Source organism: Tauraco erythrolophus, chromosome 8 (assembly GCF_009769465.1).
Source record: "Tauraco erythrolophus isolate bTauEry1 chromosome 8, bTauEry1.pri, whole genome shotgun sequence".
NCBI lineage: Eukaryota > Metazoa > Chordata > Aves > Musophagiformes > Musophagidae > Tauraco > Tauraco erythrolophus.
This window is the reverse complement of record NC_141472.1, coordinates 28,209,700-28,227,739: the sequence shown is the minus strand read 5'-3', so window position 1 is coordinate 28,227,739 and position 18,040 is coordinate 28,209,700. Positions and strand designations below refer to the sequence as shown.

Sequence of the window (18,040 nt, the reverse complement as noted above, 5' to 3'; positions counted from 1 at the left end):
AACAGCCCAGTTTGGAAGAGGCCTGGAAAGATTATCTGGTCTGACCTCTTGTGGGAAAGCAAGCCTAGATGATATTATCTAGCACCCTGTCCAATTGCATCTTGAAGATCTCCGGTGATGGGGACCGCACCATGACCCTGAGGAGGTTGTTCCAGTGATTAATTGTCTCAATGTAAAAAATTTCTTTCTTCTATCAAGATGAAACCTCTTCCAGTGCAACTCGTTGAACAGCACGGGGCCCAGTATCAAATCCTGAGGGACCCCAGTTGTGACAGGCTGCCAGCCTGAGTAAATCTCATTGATCACCACCTCCTGCGAGTACCTGTGAGCCAATTTCCTGCCCCTCTCACAGACCACCCCTCCAGTCTGTATCTGGCCAGTTCATCCAGGAGGAGGCTGTGGGAAAGAGCCAAATGCTTTGTTGGAGTCCAGGTAAACAACATCAACTGCTCTCCCCATGGGGACAGGAGACATTATTTCATTGTAGGAGGTAATCAGGTTAGTGTGGCATGATTTGCCTTTGGTAAATCCATGCTGGCTTTTCCCAATCACCTCCTCGATTTGATTTGTGACAGGTTCTAAGAGGACGAGCTCCCATTGCTTTCCCAGGGACTGGAGTAAGACTAACAGGTCTATGGTTTCCTGGGTTCTCTTTTGGGCCCTTCTTGTCGATAGCTCTGATGTTTGCCCTCACTCAGTCGCCAGGGACATTCTCTCACCTCCACTTTTGAAAGATCACAGTCAGCAGCCTTGCATCAATGTCACCCACTCCTCCTAATGCCCTGGAGCAGATTCCCTCCTTGCTGCTGACAACAGTGTTTTCGTCCTTTCTCATGCACTGGCTCCATTTTTGATTCCCCACTCAGTGCCACTCATTTGAAATAAGCCGCACACCTCGGTGAGCCAGCCCCCGCACCCCAGAGGCACCGGTGAGGGAGCCCCGGGGCAAAGTCTCAGTCCGCGGCGACAGCCGGCACCCGCAGCCCGTATGTGGGAGGGCGGCGAGGGCTGCCCCCAGCCGCCGGCCCCCCGCCTCCTGCGACGAGCCCGCACAGCCCTCAGCGCCCCTGAAATGGCGCCGCGGGGGAAGACGCCATTTCCCAGCACGCCGCGCGCCCATGGTGAGTTCCCGGCATGCCGAGCGCCGCCGGCCGGTTCGCGCCGCCGGCGGTGCCGCCGCGTCTGCTGGGAGTTGTAGTCTGCGCGGCGGCGGGTTGGGCGCTGCCGGCTGGTGGGTGCGCGGGCCTGCGGCGGGGGGAGCGGGGGGGGCGGTGGCTGAGCCCGGGGCGGGCTGTAGTGGAAGCCCCGCGGGGCGAGGAGGGACCGCGGCCGGCGGCGTGGCCCCTGGGCCCCAGTGGGTCGCGGTAGTGCTGGGCCGCGGTGGGTAGTGCTTGCGCACGGCTGAGGGCCCCCGCCTGCAGGGTTTGGGACAGGGGAGCGTGGTGCTTGAGAGAGGAGTGGGGCAGGGAGTGAGCCTCACTTCTTACAAGGCGGTGAGGAACGTCCCGGAGTGCCGGTCCCCGAGTGCCGGTCGAGGTGGGGAGCCCCCGAGGCATGAGGCTGGGAGCAGATGGATTGAGGCCAGCTCTTGGGAGGTGTGGTGGGAGCCAGCACCTCGCCCTCATCAGAAGGCCCTTGACATGTGAGTGGACCTTTCTCAAGGCAGGAGCTGACTCTGCCCTTTGGGATTGAGTATCTGCTACATGCTGTGAGATGCCTGACAACTGGAAGGTGATCAGGAAAGATGGAGTGTTATCCCATCTTTGCTGTTAGGTACCAGAAGTATGAAGTACTTCCACACAAGACTCTGCAAGAGATGTATTGCTTTACCTGCATTTGCCTTTGCAAGGGCTGGCTGTGTAGTGCAGGGCATCTTTGTGCTTGGCTATTTTATCAGTTCTACTGGGATTTGCAGAGAAGAACGCTCAGAACTGTAGTGGAATGGGAGTTTTCTTATTCTTCCATATGTTTTACCTATGTTGAACTAGCATGCAAAGTCCCAGCAGTGGTTGTCAGCATCTGCTTGTTGATAATGGCTCAGGGTTGATTTGACAGGTTTGCTGTGCAACTAGGTTTTTGTGTAGGATCAGTTACAGTAATATTCAATCACTAATAATACTGAGTTATCAATACAATAACTGTTTTGGGGAGGGGGAGGAACAGAGTTGAAACTTCCTGTCTGTTTTTGCTTTTGTTTGTTTTGTTTGGTTTTTTTTTTAGACTGATCTCCATTCGTTTAAAGAAGCAGGTGCCTCTGTGATTAATTCCCAATGCAGTTTTGATTCGGATTTATTGTTTGAATTGTTGAAGATGTCATCAGGCCTTACAGAGGAACAAAAGAGAAGAATCGAAGAGAACCGTCAGAAGGCTTTGGCCAGGAGAGCAGAGAGGCTAGCAGCCCAGAGAGGTGGGCAGGTGGGGGTCGCTGGACCTCAGGTGAAAGGACAGAGTCCAGTTAATCAGGGAAACTTGAAGGAAGAAAACAATCATGTTAGGTTTGTTAGCCAGCACCAACAGAATCCAAACAGTCCTGCGGAGCAGAAGAGCTATCTGCGGAAAGATTATAGTCATTACACTGCAAACCAACAGATGGCTGATTCACATGGAGAGCAACAAAAGAATTGTTCAGAGGACTCAAAACATGCAAGTGGCATTAAGCACTTCCCGACAACGATCTCAAATCCTCTGAGTTATTCTCATAAACATTACTTGAATGCTGGTGGTCAGGAACATGGACAACAAGCTTTAATTAATCTTGGTACATTCCAGCAGCCCAAATGCTACCCAGCTTTCAAAAACCCTACAGAACCATCCCATCCTAGATTAATTGATAACGGCCACCCAGACAGTAGTAAAGATTTACAGAGTCTGAACAAATCTGCCATAAAACACGTTTCACCACCAAGCAGCGCCGCTCGGAGTGATTCAGAAATGCTGATAAACACAAGCAGACCAACGGAAAGAGAAGGGGGAAGTGATGCCTCTCAGGCCAGTGGTAGGATGCAGAAGCTGACCAGCTCTGCTGGTGCGGGCTCTGCCTTTGAAGCTGCTGTTTGCAAGAAAGCAAACAGTGTTACAAACGGAAAATGTGTGAAATATGGGGAAGACCGGTTCCAGGTCGAAATAGGGTATAATGCTGAACTCATTGCCGTGTTTAAGAAGATACCAAGCAAAAGCTATGGTAAGAATTGATTGTTTGCTATTATCTCAGGTTTATGTTGGATTGAAGCTTCAGTATCTGCTGGAAGTGTAGTTGCTATATGCTCTTAGCAGTGCAGCTATTGCTGGGGTGGAATGGATGGTATTAATGGGGGATTGGAAGAGAAAAGACAGCTGAAATTGGAAATAAATTCTGGGCATAAATAGCTTGAGCTTGGATTTAGCCAAGGAATCAGAAGCCCTGCTTTATGGGCAGTGCTTTGAGAAGTTTAGTGATGACAGCTGGTCAGAGTCTTTTGGGAGTGAAGGAAGAGAAGTTTTTCATAAATTGGTATGGGAAAATGGGTCACTTCAGCTGTAGATCAGAGTTGATGAGCTGATTCAGTTAACTGGGTTACTGAGAGCAGTAGAGTCTCCACCTTTTGGCTTGCTTCTGATCTTTTCTCCCTGCCTTTATTTGTTATAGTCTACTTTTGTTTCCCCTCTGTGTGCTGCTGCTCCCTGTGAATGCTGCTGCATTCTTCTTGTCTTAGTATTGATGTGCCCTATGGCTTTTTTGGTGTCACGTACGTGTAATCTCAGGCATACTGTTTTTCAGCTGTGTGTCGAAAAGTTTGTATGAGTAGATTGAATTCTCTCTTATCTCGCATGAACATTTCACAACGGCACTTCTTTCCACCCCACATGATTCGTATTCTGCCCTATTTTAGATCCTGCTATGAAAAAATGGAATTTCAGCCTGGAAGATTACTGGAGTTTCAGTAAGTAAATGGCTTGTTGAATGATAAAAAATAATCCAAATCTTGACTCCTTTCTCCTACCTTCTGTAATTATTATTTAGCTTTGTTGTTATCTGGAGTAATAAAAGTGCTGCTCAAACATAATGCCCATCTTTTAGCCGTCTAGCTCATAATGTTTTTCTGACACTTCGTTGTTGATTAGAAATAATTTAATTTTTCATGTAATCTAAATAGATTTAACTTATATCTGCTGTGTAGGTACTTTGTATGAGTCTATATTGAGAACCGAGTATGTTCCACTGGCTAATACTTAATATCTAGGTCCATTCATGTATTTTCTTTTTACACAGCTCTTCTTTTTTTTTTTTTTTTTTTTTTTTTTTTAAATTCCTGTTAATTTTGGGTGTCAGAAAAGGAAAAAGGATAATTCTCTAGGGCTTTGAGTGAGACTGAAAATGGATTTACCTTTTTTTGGCATAACAAAGGTGGCTTTATCTTTTTTTTCTCTCCTGTCATTTTGTTCTGAAAAGATTGAGAGATGATAGAGGCAAATGCTTCAAGTAAGCTTTTCAGAAGCACATTGTATTGAAGCGAGTGATAAATCACTATTGATTTCAGTGGGAACAGAATTAGGCCTGTGTTGAGCACTTCGAAAAACCCACAGTTGAGTGCTGGTATTTTAACTTCCCATGTGGGTTGCCACACATTTATAATTTAAATGCTGCTGGGTTGCTTGAAGTGTATCAAGTACAGATGAGAGCAGAGTCTCTGCACCAAGGAGCTTGCAAATGAAGAGGATGTCTTTTAGAAATCAGCCTTTTTTCCTTAAAGCTATCAAATATGAGTTCTCTGTGGAAAGTTCCTGTTGACAAGGGAAGACAATATGTGATCAACATTGGACAACTATAAGAGGGGAAAAAAAGTACTCTGAGAAAAGGGAACGGACTGAAAAGGGCACTGGTTTGAAGTCTTGTAAGTGTAAAAACAATTCTTTTAAAACTTCCAACTGTTAATTTTATTCTTCTGAGTAATGTTGTCCTGTATCACATTTCTTTCTTTATACTATAAATTAAACATGCAGTCAAGCTTAGAAACAGATATTGAAATAGAAGAGTAAAGTATGGTGGATTTTTTTCACTTTCTTTCAGTATTAGTTGTAGAGATGAGCTCTTAACTATGCAGTGCTAGAACAGCAACATCTAAACTCTTTTGCTTGATGCATTGGGAGGAGAAAGTCTAAATTGGTGGTTTTCTAGTCCTCTACTTCAAAAATTACTTTCACTTGATGCCCTTAAACTTTTTCTTTGGGGTGGTAGACTCAAATGCTTGGCTTTATTCTGGAAGTCACTTATTTTATAATAAAGGTGGACGAAATGCAATGGCTTACTAACTGGTTAGGGAAAAAGTGTCTGAATTTGTTTCTTTTTTCTCTTATTTTCCCTTTTCAAATCTCTACCACTGAACTAAATTTGTTTAAGTTCTTCTTGTGTATCAGTGAGCTGGACTATTTACAAAGAAGCAGAGTGGATCACGATGTGCAGCTTAACCCTCAAAAGACTAGATTCAGCTGGACTTACTCTGAACAGCTACTGGATAGGGGAGGTTGCCTCTTTACAAATACCTGGAGGCAGAATGTGCTTAGTGGTCCCCTGCTCTTGAGTCTAATGGACTCTGGAGATGCTGGTGAATCCTTGTGTTACTGTAGAACCCATGAGTTGGAGTCTTGGGGATGAAATTCATTGTTTTGGTGCTGTAAAAATGCAAGAAAAAATGGTTCTTGTTCCTTAACCATCACGGTTCAGCTACAGTGATAAAAATAACATATGGATATAGATTAGCAGAAACATACAGGGAAAAGTGGAACGTTTATTAGTGTGGGTAGCTGTGGTCTCAGGCTAACAACTGTAAAATGCCGTGTCCCTTCTCTCCCCGTGCCCTGGCATCATGACAGAGGTGGTTGCTGGTGATTAGTATGATAGGAGTGCAGATGGCTGGGGGGAAGTACAAGTCTAACTGTAAGACACAGTAGAATGAAGGGTGAGGGACTTAAATTGTAACAAAGGAGATTTAGGGGTTTGGACTAGATTCCTTCCTGATACCCTTCCTACAGTTTTGTGAATACGCAGTGTTCCTCTTAGATGAGGTTGCATATCAGACATTGACGTGAGGCAGGAGGCAAATATTTTTAGATCTTTCTTCTTTGCTGTTTGCAGAAGTACCTTCCTGTCTTTTCAGGCGCATGGTATTGATCACCATGCCCCTGTCCCTGCAACTTTGTAAGTGAAAGCGCTGTGTGACTGTGCAATTCACTGCTGAATGTGGTTCTGCAGATTACCTGCCCTGGCCTAGTGATCCACGTTTTGGGATTGCTGAGAGGGAGCCTTATGCAGTGACAATGCTGGACAGGCCCTTTGTTCAGCTACTGTCATGTATTCCCTCTGCCCTTGCTGTATTCTCTGTGCAAAATCCCACCAACCTGCTCCTCCAGGCCATCCCTCTATTCTTTGTTCCTGTGAGTGAAAGCAGGGAATCATCGTTCCTTTTAAACTTGAAGGTGCATGGTTTGTTTGTCATCCTCTGTCCCTTCTCTTCCCAAAGCATCCATGTTTATCCATGTTCTTTGTTACTAATTCTTTTCTCTGTATCTCATGCTTTTTTCCCTAGTGGAAGCAGCAAATCAAATTTCATCAGTAATTCTGGCACCACTGGAAGGAGAAAATGCAGTTGGCTTGGCATCAGGCTCTCATTTTGTTGGCGGTAGAGTTGATGTGAAATCCCTCTTGAAGATGTGTAAGAGCTGGAAGAAACCCTCAGCCCTTGTCAAAGGGAAGTGCGTGCTGATCTCTCGCTTGCGGTTTGAGGTTGATATTGGGTATTCTGCAGAAGTGATTGGAGTGTTCAAACAGATGAATTCCAGAAATTATGGTGAGTCTATGATTATTTCGCTTGGAGTGCTGTGAATGCTCAGAGGAGAGAAATTGTGAGAGTACATCCCTCTAAAATAGCATGAGAAGATGTACTTTGGTGAAGATCTTGAGAGCTGTAGTTCTGGTATAGTGTCGTATCTGTGTCCTGCTCTTTATTCCATGTCAGAACATGCCCTCTTCTGCTCCTGTTAGCCAAGGTGATATTTCAGGACTCAGCATGATTACTTTTACCGTCGAGGTGGGATGTGCTTATAATTTGCCAGCAGTATGGAGACCATGCATAAGTTCTTGTCTTTATTATCAAATGCAGTTGGACATTCTCGTATCTCTCCTGGTTTACTGTGGTGTATCATAACTGCAACTGCCTGAGTGGATTGAGATGTGTTTGAGGCAAGTGGAACTGACGAGCACTTTTTATGTTGGCATTCAGATTCCCATGGTAAATACCAGTTTTTCTCTCTTGTAATGTGGGGAATGAGGCACAGAGTGATGAGGGGACCTGCACAGTGTCACAGCAGGTTGGTGACAGCATGGGGAACAAATCCTGGAGCTCTTTTTCTTAGGGCAGGGCCCCACCTGACTCATTGTGTCTTCAGCTGGCTCTGCATTCACTCTAACTTTCCCTGGAAGCAGTCGATAGGTGTTACCCAAGGATAAAACTTCCAGACCAGTCTGGCATTCATGTGACATTTTGGGTATTGATAAATTGGGGAATTTCCTCTGTACCATCCTGAGCATATCATCTGCCGGGTACAGAGATAGGAATGAAAGTGATTGTGATACTGACTGAAGTCAGAGCTTGTTGGTTAACAAATAGGAACCTTCATGCACGTTCTTCATCCCTTCTTGCAGTGGAGAGAAAGTGATTGCCAAAATCCTTGAGCAGGTGAGTTCACTACAATGATTCATTAGGGGAGCTGACCTTTACTTGCTCCAGTGATACCACGCCTTCTAGATATGTGCTCATAAGTCTTCTTCAAACTGTTTGCTTAACATGGAAGCAGAGGATTGGTTGCTGGACAAGGTAAGAGTTCTTTTAAAGCAGTTCTGAAATGCAGAAGATATGGATGGATAGCCATTCTTACAGACAGAGAATTCAGTCTGTTTTAAGAGACTTGTGACAGTGCTTGTTTTGACTATTGCAGATATGAACACCAGAAAGTGGAATTTCCTGCTGGAAGACTATCCCAAACTAAGTGAGTAGCTGTGTTTTCCTGGCTAGGGTTATTTTCTGGGGAGGCAAATGAATTCTAACTTCATTTCTTGGGCTAAGCCTTTTCACTCTGGGAGATAAGCTGCTAACGAACCGCGAAGCAGATGTCTTCCTGTTTTGTCAGACATTTACACTGTTTGCCCAGGCTTAAAATTTAATAAATGTGTGTTATTCATGGCAGTCCTTTAGGGGCCCATTGGGAGGGCGGCTCTCTTTTGTCAGATTCTGCACTGAGTTTCTGTACTGTTTCTTAGAGTGCATGAATGTATTTACTATCACCAAGTTGTTTTTATTGCTTATAACATACAGCAGCTCTACTTGAACTAAGGAGTTGCAAGAGAATGGATTCCTTTGTCCCACTTTCCAGATTTGAAGAGGTTAGCATGGTGGCTGCCAGGCCTTCCTGTCCTTAGAAAAATTCTGTCTTACTGACTCTTTTTAGCTGTGTTCCCCTTAGTGCCAGTCTATCTGGCTTCATTTTGTGTGTATATCAATTTGTAAACTGGCACAGCCACCCCTTGCTTAGAAAACAAACAGCTAATCAGGCTGTTTCACTTCTGACTCTTTAAGTAGTATGCACGGTGTTGTGCTATTTCATTTCGCACCCAGCAAATATTGTTTTACAGGTCAGAGCACTAGGTTTTCAAGTGAACTGATGATTTCTGTAGCAACCAGTTCATCCACAGTTACAGTCTAGGTGGTGACTATCTAGCTGATTGTGTTCAGCCTTACATGTTGCTGCTAGTAATAGTGGCTTTGCAGGCAGCACACAACTGTTAAGTTTTTAATTGATCTACGAGGCAGGTTAGAATTCAGGTTGCTTCCATATCTGAGTTATTATTGTGAGGCAAACAAGAACTGTTTGTCTCTTTTGCAGAAGCATGCAGATCTGCTTCAAGCAGAAGCATTCTTGAAGCAGAATTTCGTACTCTACTAAAATGCTTTGGTGTTGGTTGATGGATGCTTAAAAGAAAGCTTAGCAAAAAAAATCTTTTTTGAGAGCATCATGTTTTCCCTTGCAAGTGGAATCTATGCTCATAGTGTCGCTACAACGTTTCTTGGTAAAAGTTGACAAGTAGACTCCTGCCTTTATGCATCTGTGTAATGCTGGTGAAACTGTGACTCACTGAACTGAAATGTAGAACTGTGGTTTGTTGTGTTTTGTGTTTTTTTCTTAAAAAATGAATGCCTCTTTGCAGAATAATCCAGTCTCAGCAGCATGCCCCTAACACATCTGTTTCTTAGTTTTTTATGTTTAGTTAAATTTATAGAGTGCTTTGAAATGAATAGCGTTATGCAAGTCCTAAGTATTATAATTATTATTTATCATCCCAGTTGGCCTGCTGTGTTTGCCTTGGTACTCGTGTGAGGGTGTGTGGCTGTGGAACTTGATGGCGGTGAGCTTCGGAAAGATAATAAGCAAGGTGCTCTACACAAATCCTTAGAAAGCGTGACTGAGTGTTTCAGAGCTGAAATGCTGTTGCTCAGAGTAGATTTTTCTCCAGCATGGACTCCTGCTTCCATGGGATACCAAAGCATGTTTAATAATTGAGTATCTGCATACTCCTATGATGTGCGTCTCAATAACATTAGTAATGGTTGTAGGGCTGAAAGCCATGTTGTGGGGCCTTGTAGGAATGCCAGATCATGAAAGCAGGCGAGCGTGTCTTAGGGGAGACTCTTATGAAACTCCAGGACTGGGATGTTGACAGGCCCCAATTTCAATGAAAGCTGATGATCTCTCTCAATTTGTTAAAAGGGCCTTTTGTACACACGAAGGGCCGGATCCTGTAGCATGTGCTCGGCAGTCTGAGCAAACACATCATCTCCCAGTCTGTCATTCTCTCGGCTGTGCTGACTGGCAATTGTATATGTCACATGAAGTATTCAGAATCCCACAGATTTAAGGAAAGCAAAAACAAATTTCTCCATAAATGTTCTTGCAGGGTGTAATTTGTGAGGGCATTTGAGGCTTCTAGCATGTGGCTTTTTGAGGAACAGCATTCACTTTGTGCCTGTTCAATTACCTATGTCAAAATAAAATAAAATAAATAAAAAAAAAAAGAATTTTAAAAGGCTGGTTGCCATTTCCAGCAGAGATATCTGTTAGCTGGGAACTGTTCGTAGAGGTTAATGTCTCTTTGCCTAGTTGCTCAGTCATCTTTATATAAAGGTCACTTCAGTAAAAAATGTCTGTTGGATGAATCATGCTGGTGGCAGATATATCTTAATCACTCTCCCAGCTCATGTACAGAACAATAGCAACAGAATTATCAGTGAGCAAATTGTAGCAATTATGCTAACACATATCTCAGTCTGTGAGTGTAATAACAAGCTTGTGCTGTACTTCGAGTGGAGAGAGTTCCTGCTATTGAAGAAGTATAAATTAAACTGGAGAGTTTAAAAAGTTTGGTCATTGCCCAACCACAAATGGAAATCTTTTCATATGTATATTTCTTGGAATTGCTTTCCCCCTTCATATGGCAGGTGTCCATTCTGCTGCTTTCCTCTTGGAGATAACTGAAATGAAAATACCTAACTGAATTCTGGAGGTGCGTTTACTGCTGGTATAGTGAGTTCTTATTTCAGTTTGCATAGCTGTGGTAATTTTTTCAGAGTTGTTTTATATCTTCCTGACTTCATATACAAACCAACCAATAAATAAAAAAAAAATGCTTCTTGCAACGAAGGATCTGTGCACATGCATTGTGTTCTTGTATTCCTAGTATAGAGTTGTCTTTTGCTTCTCCGTCAGTGGTCAAAGATTGATTACTAAACGTGTTTTCCTGGTCCCAGCTCACTGTGTGTTTTAAACTGGTATTTCTTTTCATATAAACTTAGTGGTGGACTTAGAAGGAATACTTTTATCTTTTTGGGATGGGATAGAGAGGCTACTGGAAGGGACTGAAATATGATTGTCTAGGAGGAGAATTGCCCTGACTCTGCTTGTTGTGGTTAATGGATTGAAAAGGTGAACACTCCAAAGTCTTTGCATAACAGAGGCTAGGGATCCCTTTAGTTCGACTGGGAAGGTTTTAAGCTGCCTGTAAAGTTGAGAGGATCCATGGGTGAAACAACAGTAGTGGTGAGGGACTCAAGTGGCTGCCTGAGGCTGGTTCTGGCCTGCAAGCTATTTCTGCCCAGGAGAACAGCAGTGGAGACTAGCTGAGTGGAGAGTTGCTGTTGGTACCGTGTCCCTGAAGGATGACTGTCAGAGCGTGGCTGATGGTGGTGCAAGAGCAGTTTCTCCAAATCTTGAGGTGCTTCCTGTTTTCTTATCCAAACACAGTAAACAAGAAGTGATAAAGTGGAGGCAGAGCCAAACCTGTGTGAATTTGGGGAACAGGAGGAGGAAGCGAGTTTTCAAACCCAAAGATGTATATAATCTTCTTTAGGTCACTGTGTCTCGGGTCACTCCTGATCACTCAGAGATGGTGGAGACCTCAGACTTGTTTAATGCAGAATGCCAAGGTCAAGATAAAGATGCCTCTGCCTTCTAGGCTTCCAGAGCTCTTTTGTTCAAATCCATACTTTTATTTCTGAGTAGAGTGTGCCCTAAGCTGCCCTCAGTGTGAATAATCTAGCACCAGCTGTATTAGTAGAGATCATCTCTGAATGATGGCATCAGATGTTCAGTTTTTTATAACCAAGTCTAAATACAAGGGGAGGAGATGTGATTCATCGTATGGTTCTGAAATAGGCATCAGAGAAGAGACCAGGCCAACACCCGTGTATGATGCAGTGCTTTCTTGAGCTGTTTCAGGATAGGAAATAATATTCTTGATGAGGTCGAGGGTTGTGCCCTGACATCCATAATGTAAGTTGTGTGTATATTGCCCCTTCTGATAATAACTTGCTCTGTTCTTTGCAGTGGAAGTGTTACAAAGCCTTGTGTCAGTAGAAGTGGAACCACTGCCTGAAGCAGTAATACAAACCTTTGCTGCACAAATACAGAGATCTACATCACAGACAGACATTCCTGATGCTGACCTTTCGGTAGTGGACTCCAAAATTGTGACGAGCCTCATGCCCTTTCAGCGGGAAGGTGTGAAGTATGTCCTTTTTGCATGCTGTTAATAGAATAGAATTGCATACAGTTGGGTATTTTAGATTGGTCCCCAGGCTGTGTTCTCTTCCACGTTTCTCCAGAGTCTTGGACTGTTACATTCTGGCACTCTGGGCTCTTGGTTGTTTGGTATGCTTTGTTTTGTTGGGGTGTTTTTTTGTGGGTTTTTTGTTTTGGGTTTGTTTTTTTTTTGAGTGACACATCTATTCTGTTTCTAGTTAGAATTCTTCATCATGAGTCAGGAGGAAAGTAGCATTTTGCTAGTCTCATAAAATTATTTGAGTGATACATCTCTGATCTCCTTGTTGTGATTCAGTATGTGCCTAATTGTCATATGATTATTTTTTTTTATGTTGTATGGTCATTTTTTTTTTTTTCCCCAAGTACATCTGTTTTGTTTTTGTTTTTTAAGTATTAACTACGCATGGGAAAGTGCCAGGAAATGGGACCCAGTCCCTGAAAGATTTAAAATGACTGATTACATATAGAGATAAACTTTCAAATGTCTCTGTCCCCGTCATGTACAGTCATTAGTTGTTGACTTCAAGATGCAATCCAGGAAAGTCTGTACTTACTGGTGTTAAAGTGGTATTGTTATTAATAATATTTTCTTAGCTTAGCCAGGATGAACACTGGTACAGAATGTGAGTAATATCATGGAAAGAATGTGCTTTAAATAATTGTAAAGTCTTGAGACTACTCCTCGTATGAAATCAAAGTCTCTAAGGACTGGGCTGAACCACTATATTCAGGAACTTCCAAGCTTTGAGAGATTTGTCAGAGTTGCTCACTTATTTTAAGGCTAAGGGAGGAGATCCAGCTTTACTGAAGAACCCAGATCTCTTCTAGGTGATCCCTGTTATAGACTTGGTGATGATGAGTTGTGCTCGTCTCGGCTGCTAGGACAGATAGTAACCCATTTCTCGACTCCTACTTATTTCTCCTCTCTATTTTTCCCCAGTTTTGCAATTTTAAGAAATGGACGTTTACTTCTTGCGGATGACATGGGCTTGGGCAAGACCATCCAGGCGATCTGCATTGCTGCTTATTACCGAAAGGAATGGCCCTTGCTCGTGGTGACTCCTTCTTCCGTGAGGTTTACATGGGCAGAGGTACTGTGGGCTTGAACATGTGCAGGTGGCCAGTAGAGGGCACGTGTGGTGGTTACGCTGTTTTGCACTCTGCACAAGTGAACAGTTTTGGAAGATGTGTGTTAAGGAGATGAAACTAAAATTCGAATTCCATTTAGAAACTTGAGGGGGGGAAATTGCTTGGCATTGACTGTATGATATACGCCTATTTTCTTTTATTAGCCAATTTTCTTTTTGTGGTCCAGCTGATCTGTTGTAAAGAGGAAGATCTAGAGAAAATGTCTCCTGACCCTGTGTTAACTTTGTTCATGCAAGTCAGCTGGCTCCAGGGAGTCATTTTACTTGACAGTGTCAAAGACAATAGTTGTATTCAAGCAATTGTCTGTTGTATTCAAGCCCTTTATAGCAGTATTTGCTAGTCCCTTGGCTGGAATAGAAGCCCAGATGCTGGGATTCTCCACTCTGTTCAAGAGGCCTCGTTATCATCATGAAGGGTCTGTTGTAATGTCTTTTGGCCTCTCCGCTGTGTGCTGCTGACTCCTCTGAGTCTTTTATTAATGTTGATCAGAAGCCCAAGAAAGCTTGTGTGGTTGGGAAATGTATCTTGAAATAAATCACTGTCATGGCTTGTACACTAAGGCTGTTGGATTGCCATAGGCTAGTGAAATGTTCACTGTGGGTGAAAAAGGTGAACCAGAGGTTTTCAGTCAGTAATTTCATGCCTGAGCAGGAGAGGTTAGGAGTTTAGCTTTCCCTGAAATGTTGCATTGATGACAAGTGTATTGGTTGGGATTTGCTAGTTTTGTGCTGTAACCAGGTTGTTAGAGTGTCTTGGCTTGTGTTTCCAAATCCGGTAGTGCAACAAAATGCTGGGTGACAAGAAAAGAAGATTGTTTACTGAACAAGGGAATGATGCTTATCACACCACTGAGTGCCTTTATATTCAAGGTGCCATAGGAAGCTAGTGGGAAGATGAGAGGTACTCTTGGGTGAAAAGTACTGCAGCCATGTTAATTTGGAGTTCAGCATTGAAACTTACAGTCAGGGCAGTTCCAAGGCATTTCTTGTGGACAAAGGTCAGCATCGAGTGAGAAATATAGGATTACTTTTACAGTGTGAATTAGTCACGTGCCCTTAATAAAAGTGGAGGACAGTACAGCTAGGAGCTTCCAGATACTGTCCCACTGCTTCCACCTTTGTTTAAGTTTTAAGTTAGTGTTAGTCACATTTATTTTTTTTTTTTGGTTGAGATCTAACCTTGCCCACATGTTGGCCCATTTTGGTTGTGATGCTTACCATAAGTGGTGAAGGATAGTTAATTTTTAGTTTCTCACATAACAAGAAATGTGAGAAGCTGGCATTTAACTCCTCAGGCTGCTGCATGTGGTTGCTGACCAGAGGAGAGGAATGACGCTTGGAGGATTTCCACAAGTGAAGGGCCTAGAGACAGAGATGCCATTTCTCATCACTGCTCCTTGGATACATTTCTGTAGGGACCAGATCCTGATTGCTAAAGCCCCAACCAGTTCTCTGAGAGCAATATCAGCAGAACTCAAATGTTGCAGAGAGGTTGGTGTCATTGGGGACACAATTACGAGGGAAATGGTGGGTGCTCAGCAGCTAACAGATGGGTTTGGAGGAGGATATCTTGCGCTGGGGTGTGGAGCTTTTCAAGAGGTTGATTTGAATGACTATCACCACATGTATTTCAGCTGCTGTCATAGAGCAGCTGGTCTGTTGTCAACTTGATCCTTTCATTTTGTTTGGTTGTTTGGGATATTTTTCGTAGACTTTTTAACAAGGAGAGGTAGTGGAAGAGTTTTTGTTGATCTGAGTGAGTTGTACTTAATCCTCACTGTGGAGTTAAACATTGCTATTGTGAGGGATGTTTACTGCTTAGAAGTCTGAGTTTCACAGCCTGAGGTTTCCTATTGAGTGGGAAAACTAAATTTCTGTCAGTAGTCGTCACTGCATTCTCTGACTCTGAGCATAGCAGGTAATATTGTATGCACATTATTACAGATCAGGTTTTGGATTGTTTTTTGTTTTGTTTGTGGTTTTTTTTTGTTGTTGTTTTTTTTGATTTTTTTTTCAGTAAGAAGCAAGAATAGAGCTTGTTTGAGCCCTCCTAGCTGTGGAAGGTAGATTTGGCGTTATAGCCTGAGTTCCATTCTTCATCTTCCCATTACTAGGGTGATTACTTTGGGAAGACTCCTTACTCTTGCTGTGCTCTCAGCTGATGTCTGCTGGAGCGTGGGGTAGCTCCATGTTCTAAGCATTCATGAGAATGCGTTATGAAGTGCTTTGGAGTCCTGACAGAGGACATAAGCAGCAGAATGCAATTAATTGCTTTCCTCTTCCTCCAGGCATTTCACAGGTGGCTTCCATCCTTGAGTCCAGGTAGCACCAATGTCATAGTGACTGGTAAAGACAACCTAACAGCAAGCTTGATCAACATCATCAGCTTTGACCTCCTCAGCAAGATGGACAAGCAACTTAACAGCACATTCCAAGTAGTTATTATTGTAAGTGGTATACTAACATTTGAAGTTAATTGGATGCTGCGAATGGGATAATTTTTGTGTTGTATGCTGTGAAGTGGGCCTTATTTAGGACTGAAACTACCTTGTAATTGTGGCTGTGATCACAGCTCTCCTCATGAGTAGAAGTAGGAGATTTCTCTGAAACCTGTTGAGATAACTAGTACAGTTTAATTCCTTTTTGATTCCTAAGGCTGTATTTTCTCTTTTACTGGTTATGGTGACTCTCTGATTTCATTATGGTTGGGCATGTCCTCTGCTGGAGAGCAAGGTATTTAATGTGTCAATACAATAGTCTTGGAATTGTATCTTTTTAAGGGGATTGGACGTCAGGGTGGTGTTAGTGTTTATCTAGTAAACAAGATAACCTCTCAACATCATGTCGGTCAAGCATTAAAAAAGTCTCCCTTTGCTTGTGTTCCACTGACAGTCTGCAATAAGCTTTCTTTGATCACTTGTGTAATCTCTTTTGTAAATTACTTTGAAATCTATTTTTTAACCTTATACAGAGCCATGGTGAAAGGCATTTTTCTAGATTTCAGTTACTAAAAACCTCTAGCGTTTCAGATCCAGCTTGGATCAATAGAGACCAGAAGTGTCTACATGGCTTACTATGAGTGTTTGATGTTCTCAGTCTAGTTTCCATCACACATACTCACCTGTCTTTAAGATCATGACAACTGGAATATAATAATCCTTTTGTGTCTCAGCATCAGATGGCAATGTGGGAACAGTTCTTTGGAGACCAAACTACTCATGGGGGAATTGATTTATTTTCATTTTTTTCCCCTGCCTCCTCTCTGTCGAGACATTCTGTCAGGGTGGAAATGCAGATTGTTACTTTTGTATGCTGGTGCTTAGGGTAAAGGGACTTGACTCTAGGGCTGCCGCCCTGAAACCTTTTACCAGCCTTGAGCTGGCAGATGTTCTTTCTGTGTGTTTATATGTTCAAATTTGGACACTGTATATGTTTTCACAGATGAGAGTAGTCTTACTGAGTGCTGAGCTTCCGTGCTTATTCTTCCAATCTTCTTTTGATGGCTGGGAACATTAATGTAGCTTATTTGTTAATCAGGAGGGAGAAGGCTGTGCCTGAGAGGCGAAGCAGTTGTATTGTCTTTGCATGCATCGTTGCTTGCTCATCCACACGTGGAAAGATGAGAATGTACTACCCTTGGAGGGCGCTGATTACTTTTTTGTGTCTAAGTTCTGCCTTGCCACAGCAGTAGAAATGTAGCCTGTTTGGGGGTGATGTCTCAAGTAGGAGGCTATTATCTACCTGGTGAGCCCTATCAGCTGAACAGTTGGATCCTAATTAGATTTATTTTTTCCTTATTGTTTTCATTAACCCCTTATTTAGGGAAGTGGCACTGTATAGGCCTCCTGTGTTTGCTGCATTTAGAGGACACATAGGGACAAATGAGTATCAGTGGTGGAAATAATGTTCCTCTTTCTCCTTCCCTCTCCAGCCCCCTCTGCTCACTTCTTTGTGGTCGTTTGAGATTCATGGCTTTAAGGTCTGATTTCTGTTCCATTTGCTTGCAGCCGCAAGTTTGAATGTAGGAAGCCTTCCACTCTCCAGGCTATCTTTTTATTTAGAATTTGATGTGACTATCCCAGTGCTTGAAATATCCTCTGGGATGATAGGCTTGTAATATTAGATAGCTGAGAATACTGGGAATTTGTTCTGTAGCCTGCAGTTGGACCATGGATCAGAACTGTTTTCACTTTCATGCTTGTTTTGTTTCAGGATGAATCTCATTTCTTAAAGAACATAAAAACTGCACGTTGCCGAGCTGCCATGCCTCTACTTAAGGTACGTATGTTGGGTGCCAAACCTCCAGCAGCTAAGGTCAGGCTCCCAAAGCAGTGTTGCTCCATATACCAGGTTTAGGAGCCAGCAGCTGAATTGTATTGTTGTGCAAGTGGAAATTCAGGTGACCTTGCAGATCCAAGAGCAAAATCTATCTCTGGCTTAGCCGCTTGTTTCCATACAAATGTTAGATGTTGAAACCTAATAAAAGAATTTCAGAAGCTCCCTTGATCTAATTGTGGTACTGCCACTGATGAGTGTTACAGTGATGGGAAAAAGGGAATGTCAAAACTTACTGAATGTGTTCAGGGAGAGTAGAAAGAATATAGTAGTGTCAGTGTAGCTTGTTTAATGAAAGTAATGATTATCAGTTACTCCTTGGCACACAAATCACTGCTGTATATCAAAATGACACTACCTAGGTCCCTTTCTTGGCTTTGGTTTTGAGCTCTAACCTGTTACTGTAAGCTTCCAATGTATTTGTGTGGCTG

The 18,040-nt window shown here is 43.0% G+C and overlaps 1 protein-coding gene across 4 annotated transcripts in view; it reads left to right on the top strand.

Moving 5' to 3' along the window:
- The first annotated feature begins 1,200 nt into the window (after window positions 1-1,200).
- The window catches only part of SMARCAL1 (SNF2 related chromatin remodeling annealing helicase 1), a 42,885-nt gene continuing 26,045 nt past the window's right edge, over window positions 1,201-18,040 (top strand). For 3 of the 4 annotated variants that reach the window (XR_015222296.1, XM_086615786.1, XM_086615785.1), the window contains exons 1-8: window positions 2,266-3,181; window positions 3,870-3,920; window positions 6,564-6,824; window positions 7,972-8,022; window positions 11,911-12,091; window positions 13,067-13,217; window positions 15,563-15,721; window positions 17,487-17,552. Coding sequence is in view for 3 of the 4 variants with exons in the window: in XM_086615786.1 (XP_086471912.1) it covers window positions 2,311-3,181; window positions 3,870-3,920; window positions 6,564-6,824; window positions 7,972-8,022; window positions 11,911-12,091; window positions 13,067-13,217; window positions 15,563-15,721; window positions 17,487-17,552 (1,791 nt within the window). In the remaining variant the exon portion in view is untranslated. Of the gene's footprint in view, window positions 1,232-2,220; window positions 3,182-3,869; window positions 3,921-6,563; window positions 6,825-7,971; window positions 8,023-11,910; window positions 12,092-13,066; window positions 13,218-15,562; window positions 15,722-17,486; window positions 17,553-18,040 lie in introns of those variants that run through there. The other variant, XM_086615787.1, reaches the window with a different exon arrangement.